Below are 15,500 nucleotides of genomic sequence, written 5' to 3' on the forward strand. Positions count from 1 at the left end.
TGTTCTTTGTGTTCTCCCCTAAATGCTCTCTTTACTGTTATGGCACACAGTTATCTATTGAGTCCGGGACACCAGACTACAAAGACCAGAATGCATTGAGATAATTGCGCTGACACGAGCGGCCGATACGTCATTTCCGCTTCCGGTTTCGGCGGAAATACCATATTGTTATGGTACACAGCTATCCATTAAGTCCGGGACACCAAACTACAAAGACCAGAATGCATCGGAAAATTGCGCTGGCATGAGTGACCGTGACGTCATTTCCGCTTCCAGTTCCGGCGGAAATACCATATATGGACCTCAAATTCGATGCAGAGAACTACGAATCCCATAAGGCCAAGCGTGACCAGTGCGATTGATTAAGAATGAATGCTTCTGTGCCAAATATATGAATTTTATGGATATGTTTTTAATAACATCATTTAAACTGCAATGTATTCTATATCTTTTATGCCTTTTGCTCATAATGTGATGATTAATGAAATTAAGGAACAGGAAGTTGGCTAATTGACGGCATCACTTCCTGCTACTCACAGATAGGCCAGTGGCCTTATAAATACCTAGTCTCCTCACAGTTCAGATATGTCTCGACAAAGGTCTCACGACCGAAACGCGTCGACATTATCTGGACTGTGAGTAGCAAGATTTCCATTTTTCTTTCTCAAGTATTTTTTAGCGGTTAATAGAAAATATTTTTTATGGACTTTTATTGTTTTACATTGAACCTGGATTTTTCTCTTATCTGAAAAACCTTTTGTTCTGTTGGATTGGAATAAAGCACATTTTTGTTTTTATGGACATTTTATTTTCTTTTGGAAAAATTTGTACATATTTTTTTTGTGAATCTGCCCACCATTATACACTGATTGGAGAAGGCTTTTGAGCCCTTAAAAGATACCTTGATAGGATTCATCTATTCCACTGCAACGTGAGTTTGGGTACGCCTATATTTGAGTGCCACAGTGTGAAAGATACTGCTATAGGAACGTATGCCATCTATCCAGTGTGAGTTGGGGTACGCCTGCATACAGCAATCCATCTTAGATCAAGCCTCTACTTTATAGTGTATGGCAGCTTCCATGTGAAAGATACCTTTATGGGCTTACCATTACCCTTTTTGATGTGAGTGGGGTACGTTAAACACGATTGTCCCACGTAGTATCGGTGCCTTCTATCCTGTGCATTTTTTTGGTTTGAAACAATATCACACATTGTTTGTTGTTACTTCCTTTTTTCCGCATATCTGCGAGTTATTAAACCAAAGCACTGAAGTCTATTGACAGCACTACTACGGAATAAAGAAACCTTGATGGGATTACAACTCTCTGTGCCAGTGTGAGTTGGGGTACGCTTTATTTCTTTGAAGAAAATTGAATGTAAAAGATACCTTTCAAGGAGTGCCCTCTGCTTCCTTTGTGTGAGTTTTGGGTACGCCTGTGTTTGATTAAACCATCACAATATAGTGTCTGGTTGTCTGGATGCAGTTAACATTACCACACTAAAAGATACCTTTATGGATACACCTACATTCACCTTATTGTGAGTGGGGTACGCAAGATATCTGTGGAGCATCTTTCTCACTACAACCATTCCTCATTTGTCTGGCATTATTGGACTATTAGAAATACTACACATTGTATGCTATTTTTTTTCTTCCGCATGTTTGAATAATCACGGCACAATACAATCGGACGAGATTACAATACAAGGCGGGAACCAATTCTGAGGTCATCCTATCTCCAAAAAGGAACGTATTGTACAAATTATCTATTTCTTTAAGCGCCTAGGACGCAATCTGGTGTCTATTTGTTGTGTTAAATATAAGTAAAACGATACCATTAGCTCATGCGATACAGAAAGTTACATCCATAGATCTTATTGATGCACAAAGTTAACACTTAACCATTCAGCTTCATACTGTGAGACTCATATTTATCTGACATTTGTTATCTGGTTAGCTGTACACACTGCACGATAGGCACAAAATCATTAGCGATATCACTAGGTTTGATGTGCAGCATGGACGACAAGCGACAGTCGCCAGCTACCAGCGAGAGCATGCAATCATGCGTACTCACTGAGCAATGTAGGGTAACGGCATATCGGCCCAACATCGCTCCAGTGTATACCTAGCTTTACTGCCTCGGGTCCTGAACCAAATCCAGACAGATCACAGATTCTGACACAGCACTAAATACTGGAGGTGCTTAAGTTTCCACAGTCCGGGTGCAAAAGGGTGGGTGTGCTCTATGAGCGACATCGCCTAGCGTGTTACCTTCCCTACTGGGGCTGTCGGCGGCAGTGCGTACACACTGAGCGATATGCAAATGATATTGCTCAGTGATGTCATGCTGCGTCCGGCCGTGCATGCAGTTTTTGGCCGACAGTCCAAATTGAGCTGCATGCACAGCTGACAGCGAGGGTCGTTAAAGACCTGCGGGGCCGCGCATCGCTCGTCGGTGGTGGCATACACACTTAGCGATTAAGTAAACAACGTCGCTCAGGAAGGGTCAAAATGAGCCACGTCATTTAATTTATCGCTAAGTGTGTACCCACCTAAATACTTTAGGTAAAATTTCATATATTGTTCATATTTTTATTATTATTTCTCTATCGTCCTAAGTGGATGCTGGGGTTCCTGAAAGGACCATGGGGAATAGCGGCTCCGCAGGAGACAGGGCACAAAAGTAAAGCTTTTACAGGTCAGGTGGTGTGTACTGGCTCCTCCCCCTATGACCCTCCTCCAGACTCCAGTTAGATTTTTGTGCCCGGCCGAGAAGGGTGCAATTCTAGGTGGCTCTCATAAAGAGCTGCTTAGAGAGTTTAGCTTAGGTTTTTTATTTTACAGTGATTCCTGCTGGCAACAGGATCACTGCAACGAGGGACAGAGGGGAGAAGAAGTGAACTCACCTGCGTGCAGGATGGATTGGCTTCTTGGCTACTGGACATGAAGCTCCAGAGGGACGATCACAGGTACAGCCTGGATGGTCACCGGAGCCACGCCGCCGGCCCCCTCACAGATGCTGAAGCAAGAAGAGGTCCAGAATCGGCGGCTGAAGACTCCTGCCGTCTTCTTAAGGTAGCGCACAGCACTGCAGCTGTGCGCCATTTTCCTCTCAGCACACTTCACACGGCAGTCACTGAGGGTGCAGGGCGCTGGGGGGGGGCGCCCTGGGAGGCAAATGAAAACCTTTAAAAAGGCTAAAAATACCTCACATATAGCCCCAGAGGCTATATGGAGATATTTACCCCTGCCTAAATGTACTAAATAGCGGGAGACGAGCCCGCCGAAAAAGGGGCGGGGCCTATCTCCTCAGCACACGGCGCCATTTTCTGTCACAGCTCCGCTGGTCAGGAAGGCTCCCAGGTCTCTCCCCTGCACTGCACTACAGAAACAGGGTATAACAGAGAGGGGGGGCAAAATAAATGGCAATATATTAATATAAAAGCAGCTATAAGGGAGCACTTAATCATAAGGATATCCCTGTCATATATAGCGCTTTTTGGTGTGTGCTGGCAGACTCTCCCTCTGTCTCCCCAAAGGGCTAGTGGGTCCTGTCTTCGTATAGAGCATTCCCTGTGTGTCTGCTGTGTGTCGGTACGTGTGTGTCGACATGTATGAGGACGTTATTGGTGTGGAGGCGGAGCAATTGCCAAATATGAGGATGTCACCTCCTAGGGGGTCGACACCAGAATGGATGCCTTTATTTGTGGAATTACGGGATAGCGTCAACTCGCTTAAGCAGTCGTTTACCGACATGAGGCGGCCGGACACTCAATTAGTGCCTGTCCAGGCGCCTCAAACACCGTCAGGGGCTGTAAAACGCCCCTTGCCTCAGTCGGTCGACACAGACCCAGACACAGGCACTGATTCCGGTGGTGAAGGTGACGAATCAACCGTATTTTCCAGTAGGGCCACACGTTATATGATTTTGGCAATAAAGGAGATGTTACATTTAGCTGATACTACAGGTACCACTAAACAGGGTATTATGTGGGGTGTGAAAAAACTACCAGTAGTTTTTACCGAATCAGAAGAATTAAATGACGTGTGTGATGAAGCGTGGGGTGCCCCGATAAAAAACGGCTAATTTCAAAGAAGTTATTGGCTTTATACCCTTTCCCGCCAGAGGTTAGGGAGCGCTGGGAAACACCTCCTAGGGTGGACAAAGCGCTAACACGCTTATCAAAACAAGTGGCGTTACCCTCTCCTGAGACGGCCGCACTTAAAGATCCATCAGATAGGAGGATGGAAAATATCCAAAAAGGTATATACACACATGCAGGTGTTATACTACGACCAGCTATTGCGACTGCCTGGATGTGCAGTGCTGGGGTAGTTTGGTCAGAGTCCCTGATCGAAAATATTGATACCCTGGACAGGGACAATATTTTACTGTCGTTAGAACAAATAAAGGATGCATTTCTTTATATGCGTGATGCACAGAGAGATATCTGCACACTGGCATCACGGGTAAGTGCTATGTCCATTTCGGCCAGAAGAGCTTTATGGACACGACAGTGGACAGGCGATGCGTAGAGGAGTTATTTGGGGTCGGTCTATCGGATTTGGTGGCCACGGCTACGGCCGGGAAATCCACCTTTCTACCTCAAGTCACTCCCCAACAGAAAAAGGCACCGACCTTTCAACCGCAGCCCTTTCGTTCCTTTAAAAATAAGAGAGCAAAGGGCTATTCATATCTGCCACGAGGCAGAGGACGAGGGAAGAGACAGCAACAGGCAGCTCCTTCCCAGGAACAGAAGCCCTCCCCGGCTTCTACAAAAGCCTCAGCATGACGCTGGGGCTTCGCAAGCGGACTCGGGGGCGGTAGGCGGTCGTCTCAAGAATTACAGCGCGCAGTGGGCTCACTCGCAGGTAAATCCCTGGATCCTGCAGATAATATCTCAGGGGTACAGGTTGAAATTAGAGACAGAGCCACCTCGCCGTTTCCTGAAGTCTGCTTTACCAACGTCCCCCTCAGAAAGGGAGACGGTTTTGGAAGCCATTCACAAGCTGTATTCTCAGCAGGTGATAGTCAAGGTACCTCTTCTACAACAAGGGAAGGGGTATTATTCCACTCTTTTTGTGGTACCGAAGCCGGATGGCTCGGTAAGGCCTATTCTAAATCTGAAGTCCTTGAACCTGTACATAAAGAAGTTCAAGTTCAAGATGGAGTCACTCAGAGCAGTGATAGCGAACCTGGAAGAAGGGGACTTTATGGTATCCTTGGACATCAAGGATGCGTATCTCCACGTTCCAATTACCCCTCACACCAGGGGTACCTCAGGTTCGTTGTACAAAACTGTCACTATCAGTTTCAGACGCTGCCGTTTGGTTTGTCCACGGCACCTCGGGTCTTTACAAAGGTAATGGCCGAGATAATATTTCTTCTTCGAAGAAAAGGCGTATTAATTATCCCATACTTGGACGATCTCCTAATAAGGGCAAGGTCCAGAGAACAGCTAGAGATGGGTTTAGCACTATCTCAAGAGGTGCTAAAGCAGCACGGATGGATTCTGAATATTCCAAAATCCCAATTAATGCCGACAACTCGTCTGCTGTTCCTGGGGATGATTCTGGACACAGTTCAGAAAAAGGTTTTTCTTCCCGAAGAAAAAGCCAAGGAGTTATCTGACCTGGTCAGGAACCTCCTAAAACCAGGAAAGGTGTCTGTACATCAATGCACAAGAGTCCTGGGAAAAAATGGTAGCTTCTTACGAAGCAATCCTTTTCGGCAGATTCCATGCAAAGGGATCTGTTGGACAAATGGTCAGGGTCGCATCTTCAGATGCACCTGCGGATAACCCTGTCGCCGAGGACAAGGGTATCCCTTCTGTGGTGGTTGCAGGAGGCTCATCTATTGGAGGGCCGCAGATTCGACATGCAGGATTGGATCCTGGTGACCACGGATGCCAGCCTGAGAGGCTGGGGAGCAGTCACACAGGGAAGAAATTTCCAGGGAGTGTGGTCGAGCCTGAAAAAGTCTCTTCACATAAGCATTCTGGAACTAAGAGCAATCTACAATGCTCTAAGCCAGGCGGAACCTCTGCTTCAAGGAAGACCGGTGTTGATCCAGTCGGACAACATCACGGCAGTCGCCCATGTAAACAGACAGGGCGGCACAAGAAGCAGGAGGGCAATGGCAGAAGCTGCCAGGATCCTTCGCTGGGCGGAGAATCACGTGATAGCACTGTCAGCAGTATTCATCCCGGGCGTGGACAACTGGGAAGCAGACTTCCTCAGCAGACACGACCTTCACCCGGGAGAGTGGGGACTTCATCCAGAAGTTTTCCACATGCTATTAAACCGTTGGGTAAAACCAATGGTGGACATGATGGCGTCTCGCCTCAACAAAACACTGGACAGGTATTGCGCCAGGTCAAGAGATCCGCAGGCAATAGCTGTGGACGCGCTGGTAACACCTTGGGTGTACCAGTCGGTATATGTGTTTCCTCCTCTGCCTCTCATACCAAAGGTATTGAGGATTATACGGCAAAGAGGAGTAAGACTAGTGGCTCCGGATTGGCCAAGAAGGACTTGGTACCCGGAACTTCAAGAGATGGTCACGGACGATCCGTGGCCTCTACTTCTGAGAAGGGACCTGCTTCAGCAGGGTCCTTGTCTTTTTCAAGACTTACCGCGGCTGCGTTTGACGGCATGGCGTTTGAATGCCAGATCCTAAAAGGAAAAGGCATTCCAGAAGAAGTCATTCCTACCTTGATAAAGGCAAGGAAGGAAGTCACCGCGAAGCATTATCGCCGTATTTGGCGAAAATATGTTGCGTGGTGCGAGCAGCGGAGTGCTCCGATGGAGGAATTTCAACTGGGTCGTTTTCCTACATTTCCTGCAATCAGGATTGTCTATGGGTCTCAAATTGGGATCTATTAAGGTTCAAATTTCGGCCCTATCAATATTCTTCCAAAAAGAATTGGCCTCAGTCCCTGAGGTCCAGATTTTGATCAAAGGAGTACTGCATATACAGCCTCCTGTGGTGCCTAAGGTGGCACCGTGGGATCTAAATGTAGTTTTAGATTTCCTCAAATCCAATTGGTTTGAACCACTAAAGAATGTGGATTTGAAATATCTCACATGGAAAGTGACTATGTTACTGGCCCTGGCTTCGGCCGGGAGAGTATCTGAACTGGCGGCTTTGTTTTATAAAAGCCCTTATTTAATTTTCCATTCGACATAGGGCAGAGCTGCGGACGCGTCCGCATTTTCTCCCTAAGGTGGTATCAGCGTTTCACCTGAACCAGCCTATTGTAGTGCCTGCGGCTACAGACGACTTGAAGGACTCCAAGTTGTTGGACGTTGTCAGAGCCTTAAAAATATACATTTAAAGGACGGCTGGAGTCAGAAAATCTGACTCGCTGTTTATACTGTATGCACCCAACAAGTTGGGTGCACCTGCTTCTAAGCAGTCGATTGCTCGTTGGATTTGTAACAAAATTCAACTTGCACATTCTGTGGCAGGCTTGCCACAGCAAAAAAATATGTAAATGCCCATTCCACAAGGAAGGTGGGCTCATCTTGGGCGGCTGCCCGAGGGGTCTCGGCATTACAACTCTGCCGAGCAGCTACGTGGTCGGGGGAGCACACGTTTGTAAAATTCTACAAATTTGATACCCTGGCAAAAAGAGGACCTGGAGTTCTCTCATTCGGTGCTGCAGAGTCATCCGCACTCTCCCGCCCGTTTGGGAGCTTTGGTATAATCCCCATGGTCCTTTCAGGAACCCCAGCATCCACTTAGGACGATAGAGAAAATAAGAATTTACTTACCGATAATTCTATTTCTCGGAGTCCGTAGTGGATGCTGGGCGCCCATCCCAAGTGCGGTTTATCTGCAATACTTGTACATAGTTATTGTTAACTAATTCGGGTTATTGTTTAGGAAGCCATCTCTCAGAGGCTCCTCTGTTATCATACTGTTAACTGGGTTTAGATCACAAGTTGTACGGTGTGATTGGTGTGGCTGGTATGAGTCTTACCCGGGATTCAAAATCCTCCCTTATTGTGTACGCTCGTCCGGGCACAGTACCTAACTGGAGTCTGGAGGAGGGTCATAGGGGGAGGAGCCAGTACACACCACCTGACCTGTAAAAGCTTTACTTTTGTGCCCTGTCTCCTGCGGAGCCGCTATTCCCCATGGTCCTTTCAGGAACCCCAGCATCCACTACGGACTCCGAGAAATAGAATTATCGGTAAGTAAATTCTTATTTATTTATTTATATGGCACCACAAGGGTTCTGCAATGCCTAAACAAAGTACAGAAACAAAATCAGAACAAATCAAGGAAAAAATGGATTTACTTACAGTACAGAACTATACAGTATATGGGCAGTATTTCGGGTGTGGTTCATCAAATCGACAGTATCTAGGTCGACCACTATAGGCCGACAGTCACTAGGTCGATATGGATGGAAGGCCGACAGGGTTTCTAGGTCGACATGTGCTAGGTCGACAGGTCTAAAGGTCGACATGAGGATTTTTTTTTTTTTTTTGGTGTCGTTTTCTTCGTAGAGTGACCGGGATCCCAAATTAGTGCACCGCGTCCCCTAGCATGGCTCGCTTCGCTCGCCATGCTTCGGGCATGGTGCCTTCGCTCCGCTACCGATTCGCTCGGCACAGATTACCGTTCCAATCGTAGTCCACGTGGATCGTTAAGTATGAAAAAGTTAAACAAAAAAAATGTGAAAAACTCCTGTCGACCTTTAGACCTGTCGACCTAGCACATGTCGACCTAGAAACCCTGTCGACCTTCCATCCATGTCGACCTAGTGACTGTCGACCTATAGTGGTCGACCTAAACATTGTTGACCTAGATACTGTCGATCTTCAGACCGGATCCCAGTATTTCTGCCTCAGTCATAATACCCAACCAGCAAGGAGTCAGAACCCAAGGGTTTGGTGCTGTTGTGAGGGAAGGAAATACACATGATGGTAGAGGGCCCTGCTCTTGAACAATGACTTCATTTTTTGCCAGCTTAATTTAAAGCACTGTTTCTCCCCACTCCTACCATGGAAGACTGTAACTCTAAAGTTGTATAGGCCACTTATTAAGTTCTGTTCTCATGTGGATGCTCAGTTTTGGAGGCCAACTGTTTCAAATGCATTTACAGATGTGCCATATACTGGATATTATTTATCATGGACGTGCTAGTGCTCTGGAGAAAATTCCGTTTAAAAAAAATCTTACATGGTTATCTGCTTTTCATGAACTTTTTCTTGGTTTTTAATTTAATACTCTCGATGAATGTCTTATTGAGAAAATCAGTAACCAACAGTTGTATTTATTCTTAAATCAAATGATTTAAAACTGAATGCACCAGGTTTTATTTTGGTCTGTCTTAAAAAAAAGAAAAAAGAAAAACAAAGGGGGTGTTTGTGAATAAGGGGTATATTCAATAACTGTGGGCAGCTGCCGTCTTGTCGGAAAGACGGCAGCTTCCGACAGTTTTAGGTTACGAAGGGGTTCCGACCTATTCATTACGGCCCCGTTTTTTCTGACAAGTCGGGAAGCCCGACTTGTCGGAATGCGCGCTGATCGGCGGCTTCAGCCGCCGATCAGCGTGCATTGTCGGAAGCGGGGCCAAACCCGACAGGTTTTAGCCCCGTTTCCGACAATCTCAATGCGACTTGAAAAAAAGTCGGATTGAGATGAGGGAGCTGAGAGCAGGAGACGAGGGGGGGGGAGCAGCAGGGAGAGCAGGAACCCAGTAGCAGCGTTCACCCGGCTCCAGCAAGCGAGGTCCCGCTTGTTGGAGCCGGGTGGATGCCGCCGTGAGCCTCCAGTTACGCTGCTGCCGCTGCTCATCCCGTTTTCTCCTCTCGGTCTCGTCCTCCTCCGCCGCTGCTCTCCCGCTGCTGCCCCCACCGCCGCAAACATCTCTCCCACGGCAGCCGCTGACAGCTCCCCTGCATGTCGGAATGGACCCGACTCTTATTGAATATACCCCTTTGTGTTAAAATACATGCTTTTTCTGTCACAGTTAGCACTAATGGTGATATCCACAATAGAGAAGCAAATATACTAATTCCCATTTCATAAAGTATTAACAGTTTATGATGTGTGGACTAGCAATAGAAGTGGCTGCAGTTTATGGGCTCCTGTATAATGGATCATTGGAACTGCAAATTACCCACATTTTCACTCTCAAAACAGTCCTGCCTATACTTCCCTTTCTGGCTCCAGATCTTGGGGAGAATGATCTCTCGCTAGACTGTCTGATTGAAGCTATTTCCTATGAACTTCAGACAAATCAGGAAGCTGAGACTTAACTTGTTTCTCTCTTATAAATTGCCAATCATAAAATTGGGGGGCAATCCTGTGGTTGCGATTCCAATGGAAAACAAAATCTCTCACTTCAGGTGTTGATAATCCAACACCTGTATTTCATCTAAATAAATTGCTAAAATATCCACTCAATTCTCTATCGTATAATAAAGTGTACATTATGTAAGAAAAAGAGATTAGGAAAAACAAAAGTACACCAAAGAAGTAGGAAAAATTTAAATTTCAAATTTGTATTATTTTTGTTTTTAAAAAGCAGAAGTATACAGTATTTGCTTTCTTCTGTGAAATCACAAAACCATTCGTTTGGACAAAAAGTTGGCTGTTTTGACAAAAAGTGGGTTCAGTATGTGGAGCACTATTTTAGTTGGGCAGACAACTTGGACCATTGGATGGTTCATTGAAAATCATTCAGTGTATGTACCTTTAAACATGTATTCAAAGTTCCTGAATACCAAGTTTGAGAAACTCTGGTCTATAGTATAGGCTGTAGGGGAGTCTAAAAAAGAAACTTTCTGCTACCAAACATATTTATCTCACATAAGTAACATATCTGGTCGCAAAAGGTTAAATACCCCATAATAAATACACATACATAGTATAATCAGTAGGGGGCAGAATTGAGCTTTCTAAGCACACATTCTCCAACCTCATATTAAGATACCTGTTGCTTCCGACTGGCCTTTGGTCTCTCTGGTCCAATGTGTTGATTGAAAGTTAAGATCCACACTCATAGCAGACCTTGTAGGAGAATCTGCTGCCCCTAATCATTCACAGCAGCTTTGTTCTGTCCCTTATATTTTATATTATGGTCACAATACTAGTAAAATCATATACTACAGAGGTCATGATTTGAGCCACAGAGGGTTTCCATACAACTGGAACCCCTCCCACCTTCCCACTGGTTTGCCCTGGATATAAAAGCAAGCATGTACTGTACATGGTATATAGAGCTGAAAAGAAGAGCAAGCCCAGCCACTACATTTCTTAAACATTACATATCTTTATTAGAAGGATTATATCAAATGAAGTACAGGTTGAATATCCCATATCCAAATATTCCGAAATACGGACTTTTTTGAGTGAGAGTGAGATAGTGAAACCTTTGTTTTTTGATGTCTAAATGTACTCAAACTTTGTTTAATACACAAAGTTATTAAAAATATTCTATTAAATGACCTTTAGCCTGTGTGTATGAGGTGTATATGAAACATAAATTAATTGTGTGAATGTAGACACACTATGTTTAATGCACAAAGTTATAAAAAATATTGCCTAAAATGACCTTCAGGCTGTGTGTATCAGGTGTATATGTAACATAAATGCATTCTGTGCTTAGATTTAGATCCCATCACCATGATATCTCATTATGGTATGCTTTTATTCCAAACTACGGAAAAATCCGATATCCAAAATACCTCTGGTCCCAAGCATTTTGGACGAGGGATACTCAACCTGTATTGCAATGTTATAAGATTAAGGGATACATTTAGTGTTAGATGCAAATCTAGACACCTTCATTTTCAAAATTTGCACCTGGAAAAGCTTTTTTGTGCTGCAGGCAGTACAGATGGGAAACTGAAAAATTCACAGCATGGTACTGTATAAAAATAGAGCTGTCTATTGCATCTGTGCAGACAGGAACATGCAGTATTTGCCCTGCATGCAGTAAAGTTTGTCCTTCCACTGCAACATGGTTTGCACAGCTGAAAATTCTGCACTTATACTGCTTCTGAGTTGCACACAAAGTGGCTGTAGCAGTGGGCAGTTCCAGGTGGCTGATTTACTACCTTATCCTAATGTGAGAATGTGCACGGCTAAAGCTGGGGTTCATGTATCTGCAAGCAGAGAGCCATGTCTCCCATTGATTTTATGCAAACTGCCACAACAACCTTAGTCTCACTGTTATGAGCCACGGCTGTGGCTCATTCCTGTTTTGCATTTTGGTTATGTATTTTATGTTATACTTCTGTTTATGTCCCCCGTGGGTGTCATGGGGTGTTCGGAGCTCACCCTTAAGGAGAGCTCACCCACAGGTAGTGGTTCATTCCTGTTTTCCGTATTTTATGTTTATAGTTGTCTTGCAGGCCAGGATTTCTCGTTGCTCTGGTTTAAGAAGACTCTTGTTTGCTGCCGGTGGTGAGTCTGTGTAATTGCAGCTTGTTCCCATGTGTTCAGCCTCACCTGTCTGTTAATTGCACCTCTCAGTTGTGCAGCAGGGCAGCTGCACGACATAATTAATTAGGACTCTCTGTTATATTCTGGCTCAGTGCAATTCACAGACGCTGGTGATAGTTCCAGAGTTCTTGAGTTCTGAGCTAGTCCCTGCCAGTTCCTGAGCTCCTGTCTAGCAGTGTCTGTCTAGCTGCTTCCAGTGTCGGTTCCAGTGTCTGATCCCGTGTCCTGCCGTGAAGCGTCCCTGTCCAGAAGTCCTGTGGCTTTGTCTGTGCCTGGTCGAGTGTCTGGCTTCTTGGTGTCCACCGGTCTGTCGTTTGGGATTCTGCCTGTCCTCCGGTTCTGGGAGTCTGTGTCGGCTGCATTGGGGGTTCCTGTCCATTTGCCAGTATTTGTACCGGTTCCGTGAGTAGCGGCTTTGCCGCGTCCGTCGGCCTAGGCCGCAGTATTCTTTGGTTATATTTTGTTACTGGTGTTTTGCAGAGGGTTCTGCTTATGCTGTCACCGCCGGTACACAACAGTATTGTGTCGGCGTGTGGACAGCATTTCCTTTGTTGTTCTTTTCCTTTGGCGGCGTGCTGCACATATATTTAGTTTTAGGGTTGTTAGTAGCCCCTAGCCTTCTGTTTGCTTTAGTTAGAGGTCCCCTTGTTATTATCCTGTCTCGGTTCACGCCTTGTCTCACTCTAAGACCTGGGGCATCGGAGTTGGGCAGACCTAATCCGCCCTTCAAACGCGGCTGCCGTGGGCCCAAGAAACCATAGTCACTCAGGCGTGAACTGACCACACAAGTGAAACAATGGAGGTAGGGTGCTAGGGGCTATTTCCACACCACACCTTATTTCAGCGTCACGTTCTGGTGCTCTGGGCTCACTACGCAACATCTCCCTTGTTCTGAGCACCAGGAACCTAACACTCACCTTGCAAGAGATCCGCCAGAAGGCTTTCTCTCTCCGTACGTACGACTCAGAATCACAAGGAGCATTATACATTATACACCCACAACCTGTGGCGAACTTTATCCTCCAGTAGAAAATCCACCACTCCCCTGTAAGTAATCAGTCCCTAAGTATGTGAATTAGCACCTCATTTATGCAGAAAAAATATGTCAATATCTTCATTTAATGCATACTGAACCAGAGTATTGAACTCATAGTTCCAGAAGGATTCTCATTTATAGAGGGACATTCCACCTCTAGGGTGTGTGTGTGCAATTTCAATCCCTTTAAATTAGAGATGAGCGGGTTCGGTTCGTCAAGATCCGAACCCCCCCGAACTTCACCTATTTTACACGGGTCTGAGGCAGCCTCGGATCTTCCCGCTGTCACGGTCCGGCGGGAGACTGTGCAGGGGAGCCGGCTCTTTCCTGTCCGGTCCCTTTGGAGAGGTCCAGCTGGCGGAGGTGCGGGCTGCTGGCTCCGGGCAGGGTGTGCTGGGAGGACAGGCAGGAGCACTGGTTGGCAGCTCAGCAGACTGGCAGCATGTCCCTGCGGCAGGGGTTAGCAGTGCTGCTGTGGAGCCAGTGCTTCTGTGAACAGGCTGGGCTGTGTTCCTGGTGGCCATCTTGGATGTGGGCAAAAAGCCTGTCTTGCCCACTCTTCACCAATTTATCACTTTCCTGTGGCCAATTAGCTCTGAGCAGCTGCTATAATACAGGAAGGCCTGGAGGAGGGAATTTGCCAGTGCAACGTCTTTCACAGTATCTGTGAAGCTAGTTCTCTGTGCTCCCGCAGCGTCTCCAGTGTCAGGTTCTTCTTACAGCAAGTTACCCAAGCCTCCTGATATAGCCTTACGCAGACTGCCAACTCTGTTCCCGTGTCCTACCCAGCTACCTGTTCTGGACGCCGCAGTAACCAGCCTTCGGAATTCCTCCTTTAAGGTACTGGGTCACGGTTCCGGTATCCTCAGCCACCCGCTAACCTACAGTAGTATCTCTATTCAACTGTCTTTGGCGAACTCTGTTAAACTACTCCAAGTAATAAATGCGCAAGACTTTCATCCGTCCCGCTCGTTTGTTATTCAGAGATCCAAGTGCACCAGAATCATCTTCCCCAAATCCGGATCCACAAGAATCCTCATACGTGACAGTTTGCACTGGCCACATGGATCCAGGAACTGGACAGGATTCTGGCTCGGCTCTCCTGCACAGCATAGCGAAGCGTCTGGAGGGATTGGAAAATTCACAGCGACATTTGGCGCAGTGCCTCCAAGAGATATCCACTTGGCAGGATTCCATCCAAGCCTCTTTAGCGAATACTACTCCTGCCCGTCGACCAGAGTCACAAGTTTCTCAGCCCGTCCTGGCGTCATTGGGGTCATCACCGTCCTTTCTCCGTTTGCCAACCCCCAACAAGTTTGACGGGAACTCTAAACTCTGTCGTGGATTCCTTAATCAGTGCGATGTGCACTTTACGTTACAGTCAGCCAATTTCCCCACGCAAAAGGCGAAGGTGGCATACGTGGTCTCCTTACTCTCAGGGGCAGCCCTGGAATGGGTCTCACCGCTCTGGGAAAGAGATGATGCTCTGCTGAGTGACTATCCAAAATTCCTAGCCACTTTTAGGAAGATCTTTGATGAACCGGGACGCTCGACATCAGCACCTATTGAGATTATGCGTCTACGCCAAGGGAATAGGCCAATCGGCCAGTATATCATAAAGTTTCAAACCTACGCATCTGAACTACAATAAAATGAGGAAGCCTTGGTTGCAGCGTTTTGGAGTGGCCTTTCTGACCGGTTGAAGGATGATCTAGCGACTCGAGACTTACCACCAAAACTGGATGATCTAATTTCATTATGTAACAAAGTCGATCTACGATTCCGGGAGAGGCAGGCCGAAAAAAGCAAGGGCGATCGCTATCGTTTCTGCCCTGTACCTCTGGCACCCTCTCCGCTAGCAGTAGATTCTTCTGATGAACCCATGCAGCTGAACCGGGCCCGACTTACTCCTGAGGAGCGCCAGAAACGGCGGTGAGAAAATTTGTGTCTTTACTGTGGGGCACCGGGACACATGGTGGCATCATGCCCAC

At 46.3% G+C, this 15,500-nt stretch overlaps 1 protein-coding gene across 4 annotated transcripts in view; it reads left to right on the plus strand.

The window, feature by feature from the left end:
- The window catches only part of FARS2 (phenylalanyl-tRNA synthetase 2, mitochondrial), a 1,040,929-nt gene that overhangs the window by 869,919 nt on the left and 155,510 nt on the right, over positions 1 to 15,500 (plus strand). The window contains exon 10 of one of the 4 annotated variants that reach the window (XM_063923085.1): positions 51 to 740. The exons of 1 other annotated variant lie outside the window; for it this stretch is intronic. In XM_063923085.1, the coding sequence (XP_063779155.1) occupies positions 51 to 61 (11 nt within the window). In that variant the 3' untranslated portion in view covers positions 62 to 740. Of the gene's footprint in view, positions 1 to 50; positions 741 to 15,500 lie in introns of those variants that run through there. 2 more of the 4 variants (XM_063923086.1, XM_063923088.1) reach the window with 2 other exon arrangements.

The sequence above is a fragment of the Pseudophryne corroboree genome, chromosome 5 (genome assembly GCF_028390025.1).
Source record: "Pseudophryne corroboree isolate aPseCor3 chromosome 5, aPseCor3.hap2, whole genome shotgun sequence".
Taxonomy (NCBI): Eukaryota; Metazoa; Chordata; class Amphibia; order Anura; family Myobatrachidae; genus Pseudophryne; species Pseudophryne corroboree.